General features: G+C 41.4%; 1 protein-coding gene across 4 annotated transcripts in view; it reads left to right on the forward strand.

Annotated features, from left to right (window-relative positions):
• The window catches only part of Ift88 (intraflagellar transport 88), a 100,985-nt gene that overhangs the window by 1,610 nt on the left and 91,493 nt on the right, over positions 1–7,882 (forward strand). For 3 of the 4 annotated variants that reach the window (XM_031361175.1, XM_031361173.1, XM_031361176.1), the window contains exon 2: positions 6,533–6,628. In XM_031361175.1, the coding sequence (XP_031217035.1) occupies positions 6,539–6,628 (90 nt within the window). In that variant the 5' untranslated portion in view covers positions 6,533–6,538. Of the gene's footprint in view, positions 1–5,095; positions 5,217–6,532; positions 6,629–7,882 lie in introns of those variants that run through there. The other variant, XM_031361174.1, reaches the window with a different exon arrangement.

Consider the following 7,882-nt stretch of genomic DNA (forward strand, 5'->3'; position numbering starts at 1 on the left):
AAAAAAAAAAAAAAAAAAAAGAAAGAAAGAAAGAAGGAAGGAAGGAAGGAAGGAAGGAAGGAAGGAAGAGTGGTCCCCAGAGCAGCAGCCTCAGCATCACTTGGGAACATGTTTGGGTTGTTTTTGTTTGTTTGTTTTTGTTTTTTAAGATTTATTTATTTATTTATGTGTATGAGTACACTGTAGCTGTACAGATGGCCGTGAGTCGTCATGTGGCTGCTGAGGATTGAACTCAGAACGGCCGCCCTCGCTCCTGCGTAATACACCGTAGCTGTCTTCAGACGTACCAGAAGAGGGCGTCAGATCTCATCACAGATAGTTGTGAGCCACCATTTGGTTGCTGGGAATTGAACTCAGGACCTTTGGAAGAGCAGTCAGTGCTTTTATCCGCTGAGCCATCTCCCCAGCCTCACCTGGGAACTTGTTGATCAACATTCTAGGGTTGTAGAGATGGCTCAGTTGTTAAAGTGCTTGCTAGAAAAGCATGAGGACCTGAGTTGATCCCTAGTACCCACTTAACCTAGTATGGTGGCTGGTTGAAGGCAAGAGGATTTGTGTTGCTCACTGGTCAGCTAGCTTGGCTGAATCTGGCTCCAGGTCCCAGGGAGAGATCTTATCTCAAAAAACAAGACAGGCTGTGCCTAAAGAGGATGACCTCTGATTCCACATGCACACATTTACACCTGTACACACACACACACACACACACACACACACACACACACACACACACACACTCACTAGAGAAGCTGTCATACCCACACAAAGGAATTCACATCCTGCCTGGGCAGAACTCAATACCTGTGCTTGGGATGTAGAAGCAAGAATTCAAGGCCAGCCTTGTCTATATATGTTGAGTTCAAAGCCAGCCTAGGCCACACAAGACCCTATCTCAGAAACAAAACAACCCTCCCCCCACAAAGAAATCCCAATAAATTTACTTTCTGAGGGATTAAGGGATCTCCTTCACTTAAGATTTTCTGAATCAGAAACACTGATGGCTGAGAAGCTGAAGTGAAAAGCTTTAAGCTTCTGGCTCATGATCAAATTTGAGAGCCACTGGGTTAGCAGAGGATTTCCCTCTTCTCTGTGAGGGATATAGTCAAAGGCCCTAGTAGAAGTTTGGAACCTCATATCACAAAACCCTTCATATACTGTTTTTTCATATACATACATACCTATGATAAAATTTAAATTATACAAGACACTGTAAGAGATTAACAGTAATAGTAAAAGTACTTATAATACTATATTGAGATGGAAGTAATGTAAATATGGTTTGTTGCTCTAAAATTTTTTTGCTATCCTGTTTTCCCAATGCTTGGGATGTAATAAAGTGAGTTGACACTTAAAGGAAATAATTTATGGCTTCTCTTTGACAAGCTTGATTGCCAACATCTCTGTTCTTAAGCAGTGATTAGCAAGATAACAAGGGCGATGATACCAGAGCAGTTAACCTGGTAACAGGGATAGCTGCTAAGTGACTAATGGGCAGATAGCCTATACAGTGTGTATACATTGGGATGACTAACATCTCAAGGGGCATGGTGTGATATTTATCACTCTGCTTAAAAAACAGGCAACTGTTTCAGAAGCTAACACAGAGTTCCTGTTTGATCTAGACATTGCATACCTAGGTATATACCCAGTAGAATTGAGCATTTACTTACCTATAGCTAGAGGCATGGCTCAGCAGTAAAATACTTGCTGCTTTTCCAGAGGTCTTAAATTTCCAATACCCATGTTGGTCAGCTCCCAACACAGACACATATTTTAAAAAGAAAACATTCAGGTAAAAATTTGCATATAAACATTTATAAGAGGGTTATTTATAAAAGTCCAAGAGTTGAGCCAACCCAATATTCATCTCCTAAAGAACAAAGAAGCCAAATGTTATTTTATTATTCAACCATGAAAAAGAATGCAGTATAATAAAATTGTATCACGAACCCTGAAAACATGCTAAATGAAAGGAGCCAGACATAAATGCCACATACTGTACGACGTCTTGCACATGAAATCTTGGCTAATACATAGAGGCAGGAAGTCATTTAGTGGCCTTCGGGGACTTGGGGAGAAGGAGGGCTGTGGAGTGACTGCTAAAGAGCTTCAGGTTTTTGTTTTTATAGGATGAAGAAGACATGATGGTTGTGCACCATTTGAATATACTGAAACCCAGTGAATAATACATATTATTTACTGAGACCTAAGCTGACTGCTAACTTGCTGTGTAGCTAAGGCTGACTTTGAATTTCTGAGCCTTTTTTATCTACTTTCTTAGAGTGCTACCACACCCTTAATGATAGTTGGAAAGGAAGAGTCTTGACCTCAAGCTGTGGGTCTTGACCTTTTCACAGGGGTCATCTAAGACCATCAGAAATATCAGATATTTACACTACAATTCATAACAGTAGCAAAATTATAGTTATGAAGTAGCAATGGAAATAATTTTATGGTTAGGGTTCATCACAACATCAACAACTGTATTAGAGAGTTGCAATATTGGAAACGTTGAAAACCACTATTTTAAGAACTTAAGTAAACAGTTCACTGTTATATTGACCCAGAAAATGCAACATAACTATACAAACCAAGAGATCCAAGTCTCAGTGTTTAAAAAAAATAAAAAATAAAAAAAATAAAACCCCAACAAATCTCAGTGTTCTATTGGGAGTGGTAGCGAATGTCTAATCTGAATGCTAGGAAGACAGAACAGGCGGATCTTGGCAAGTTGGATGCCAGCCTGCTGTATACAAATAGTTCCAGGCTAGCTAGGGTTACATAATGTACTGGCTGGTTTTGTGTGCCAACTTGACACAGGCTGGAGTTATCATAGAGAAGGGAGCTTCAGTTGGGGAAGTGCCTCCATAAGATCCAGCTGTGGGGCATTTTCTCAATTAGTGATCAAGGGGTTAGGGCCCCTTGTGGGTGTGCCATCCCTGGGCTGGAAGTCTTGGGTTCTATAAGAGAGCAGGCTGAGCAAGCCAGGAGAAGCAAGCTAGTAAGAAACATCTTGCTCCATGGCCTCTGCGTCACCTCCTGCTTCCTGACCTGCTTGAGTTCCAGTCCTGACTTCCTCTGATGATCAACAGCAATATAGAAGTAAGCTAAATAAACCCTTTCCTCCCCAACTTGCTTCTTGGTCATGATGTTTGTACAGGAATAGAAACCCTGACTAATGCATATAATAAGACCTTGTCTCAAAAAAATAAAATAAATAAGCAAACAAAAAACAACTCCCCAAAGCAGACAGACAAAACTACAAGTCACTTGTGAAACTGACCAGATCATCAAAGATAGACATATTAAAAAAAAAAAAAAGCCACCAAGTATTTGAAAGATATCAGTTTAAAGAAGCAGTTTGCAGCACTCTGGGGGAGAGATGGTAGAGGTTAGGCCAAACAGTGCACTTCACCCTGCACTGGTGGCCCAAAAAGAGTGCTGAATTTTTCTTTCATATGTTAAAGAATGCAAAACAATGTTGAACCAAAGGGTGTGTGTGTGTGTGTGTGTGTGTGTGTGTGTGTGTATGTGTGTGTGTGTGAGAGTGTGTGTGTTTGTTACTGTGTGTGCATGATGAGGGTAAGGGGTGAGTGCATGCCAAGAGCACCTGTGGTGGCCAAAGGACGGCTTTGAGAAGTCTGTTCCCTCCAGTCCCGGTGTGATGGGCTCTGGGGATGGAACTCAGGTGTCCAGGCATATGTGACAAGCACCTTTATCTGCAGAGCCATTTTACTGGCCCCTGAACTGAGGTATAAATGTAGAGTCTCTGGTTATTGGTCAGATGCAGATAAATGAAGCTCCCAAAGTGCACTGCTGGGCTTTTAGAGTCCATGGTTGGGTTAACCCATGCCTGAGCTCCCTATCACACTAAGGTGATCCTCACTAAAACCCCACCAAAAAACTATTCCTAAGCTAGCAGAAGAGGCTGCACAGGAAAAAGATCACTGGAGAAACCAGTGAAGTAGAAACTTACAGGAGAAATTTGCAGAAAATTAAAGCAAATACAACTTAAAATGGTGGGGGGATGGGGATGGGTAAGGAGTAGGGGGTGGAGTTTATAGTATATGAATCTTCAGAGCACTATTTTACTTTTCAAAAGGTTCTGAGAAACCACATAAACTTGGCATTATGCCAAACAACAAGAATAAATAAAAATTCCTTTGGAATTTTTTAGCACACCTAAGATACAAGTTAGATAGACATTGCAGTTCAGTGCTACATTCCTTTTTTTTTTATTGGATATTTTCTTTATTTACATTTCAATTGTTATCCCCTTTTCCGGTTTCCCCTCCGCAAACCCCCTATCCCATCCCCCTCCCCTGCTTCTATGAGGGTGCTCCTCCCCCCTCCCACCCACTCCTGCCTCACCACCCTGGCATTCCCCTATACTGGAGCATCTACAGTGCTACATTTCTTGACTAACTACCTCCCCACCACCACTCCCATTTTTCCTACAACACTGACTTGATTTCAGCGACACATGGGACCCTTTTCTAGATTCTCATGTAGTTAGTACAGTTTCAGTGTGTCTTTGTGTAACCACATGCCTCTCCTTCAAATCCACTTTGTATTGACTTTTTTTCCCCCACCTTTCATTTTTCTCAGCACTTATAAAGACTTCCCCTGGGTGGTGGTGGTACATGCCTTTAATCCCAACAGAGGTAGGTGGATTGAGGCCAGCCTGGTCTACAGAGGGAGTTCTAGGACAGCCAGAGCCACACAGAGAAACCCTGTCTTGAAAAACAAAACAAAACAAACAAGAAAAGACTTCCAACTTGTTCTGTGCTTTGCTGGCCGGCAGCAATAACGACAGAACACCAAGGCTCCTTCTCACGCAGTTTACTCAGTAATTCTTTTTCGTTACAGCTCTTTCTGGTTTCTAAGTGTTACAGCTCTTCTTGCTTCTGTGGAAATGGCGGGCGGCTGCTCTGCTAATGCTGCTTTTATACCCGAGCCCGAGCTCTCGTGGCCCTCCTGGATTGGTCCCCCGGCAATCACTTCATTAGCATGCACCCGCTCGGGAGGGGTTTAGCGCATGATTGGTTAGCATACACTCACTCGGGAGACACCTAATTTGCATGAGCCCGCTCGGGAGGGGCACGAGATTTACCAGGCAAGTCTGAGGCGGTCGGCGCCATCTTGGAATGGTGACTGGCTTCCCACACCAACTGCTCAGCGAAGTGTAGACTTTTACAGTGACTGCTTGCTACCTGGTGCCTCCTGTCATTTTCTATACTCCTTATTATATGTCCTCTTATACGTCCACTTGTCTTTCTCAATAGATCTCTTTCTGCACTTTTCTAAGTAAATTACAGATGTTAAACTTTCCCTTAAGTGCACTAACTGTGGCTTATTTGGGCATTTGTTTAGTTTTTAAGTTTTTCATAGATGAGCAGAACTAAACAGACATTTGCTGGGTTTCCTGTGCAGGTGCTCTACCATGGAGTTAAACCCCTTACTGAGCTTTCAGCTTATAAACCAAACCAAACATTTATCATCATGCCACACAGTTCTCTCATGCTCGTTTTCTTTCACTCCCCTACTCAGTCCCAAGAAGCAGCCATTGTTGTTTTCTTGTATAGCTTGGCTTTGCGTTTTCTGCAGCTCTATTGAAGTAAAGTGTTGCCCAGTGTGCTGTTTTCTGTAGGCTTCTTTCAGCAGTGTCTATTCCCTGCTCCTTGTTACTGTGCACATTCTCCTTGTGACCAGTACTCCAGGGCACGTGCTCTGACCATTTGTGGCTGTAGGACTAACACTGCTATAAACATCCTTACGTTAATATTTTGGCATACATATGTTTTCCCACACATATGTTTTTGCCACAAAAAAACAGAATAGAGACGCCGGGCGGTGGTGGCACACGCCTTTAATCCCAGCATTTGGGAGGCAGAGGCAGGCGGATTTCTGAGTTTGAGGCCAGCCTGGTCTACAGAGTGAGTTCCAGGACAGCCAGGGCTACACAAAAACTCTGTCTCAAAACAACAAAAAAACAAAAACAACAACAACAACAACAAAAAAAACAGAATAGAATTTCTAGGTTATGAAAGGCTAATAGGATGAGACAGCAGCCCTCTTCCCAAAGTTGTAACATTGTATCTCCCGCTCGTGTGTAGGGTTCTGGTTGTCCTCCTCTGCTGACCTTGTGTGCTGTTGGTCTTTCTAATTGCTGGGGGTGTAATGGGTTTTGCCTTACATTTTAATTGATCATTGCATTTTTTTCTGTACTCAATATTAACCTCTGAAAATCAGGGTACTCAATTGTCCTCTCATTGCCTATAAATTAAATAAAAGATGTGGAACAAATATGAATGAGGTTGGTAGATATATGTTTTGATAGTTTGAAGAATTTGGAAAAGGGATTCTAGAAAAATATGAATGAATTTGAAGAATTCTTTGTTTGAACTAAGAATTATTTCTTAGGCCTGGGTGTGACTTGTAGCATGCTTGAGGCTCTGGATTCAGTTCTTAGCATCAGAAAAATAAATTGTTATGTCAGGGACATTTTTATATTGCTGATTTTTTTTAACAGGAACAAATGATGGAAAATGTTCACCTGGCACCAGAAACAGATGAGGACGATCTTTATTCTGGTTTCAATGACTACAATCCAGCCTATGATACTGAGGTAAAACACTGTTCACATTGGTCTTTTGTTAACCAACTGAGCTGATTCATGAAGACCTTGGTTTTAAGTGGTTTTGGCTTTTTATGTCCTTCACACTAAGTAAAGTCTTAAAAACTAGAAAACTAACTATTGAAGAACCTCATGATTCCTACCAGTGACAGTGGCTGCAGCAGAAGAGGAGCTCATGATAAAAACTAACAGAATAGGGCAGCTATGTCCCCGCACTCTTCTGCCCTAGCTATAGGCATAAATACTTAGATAACCTGGAGATTCCTAAGATCAGATTTGATTTTCTTTATTTAAAGCATTTTTGAAATATTTTAAAATTTTATTTTATGTATATAGTGTTTTGCCTGCGTGTATTTATGTGGACCACATGCATCCCTGGTGCCTGCAAAGGTCAGAAGAGGGTATCAGACCCTCTGGAACTGGAGCTATAGACAGTTGTGAGCCAAGGTGCTGGGAACCAAACTCAGGGCCTCTACAAGAGCTGCAAGTACTCTTAACCCCTGAGCCACCTCTCCAGCCTCAGTTTGTTTTCTCTTTTCCACTCTTTACTGTCTTCTTCTTGGGGAGATGTTGACATGGATCTGATCTGGATCATAGGCTGGGAGCGCTGCTCAGTTGATGCAGTGTCTTCCTAGCATGCACAAGGCTTTAGCTTCAGCCTCCAGCATGATCTTCAAGGATCTTAGAGTGGAGACCACCTTTGTAGTGCTCCAATTTTTACCTACCTTGGAGTTATTTTTCTCTTGTTAGACATGTATTTTATAGAGAAATTGGGAAATAATTGAGCATAGAGGAAAAATTACAGTCATAGAAACTGTCACCTTGAAGACTAACTTAAGTGCTGTTCCTACCAAATATTGTTCCCTTAGTCTAACATGTGTGTACACACACACACACACACACACACACACATACACACACACATACACACAAACACGTTTGGAGAATACAAGATCATATTGTGTATTAGTTTTTCTTTTTCATGAATTCCCATTTATGTAAGTTAATCTATTTAATATTTAATGTTATAATAATTACAAAGATGAAATCATTACCAAGACAAATTTAGATATTTTCACCCATTCACATCTGTTATAGAAGTTTCAGTTTCTGAATTTTGTGAAAACAAAACAGAAAACTTTACTAAAGTTATCTTAACCCAATATGGGTAAAACAATGAAAGCACAGTTGGGCAGTGATATGCACACCTTTAATCCAGCCCTCTGGAGGCAGAGCCAGGTAATC

Source organism: Mastomys coucha, unplaced genomic scaffold, assembly GCF_008632895.1.
Source record: "Mastomys coucha isolate ucsf_1 unplaced genomic scaffold, UCSF_Mcou_1 pScaffold9, whole genome shotgun sequence".
Taxonomy (NCBI): Eukaryota; Metazoa; Chordata; class Mammalia; order Rodentia; family Muridae; genus Mastomys; species Mastomys coucha.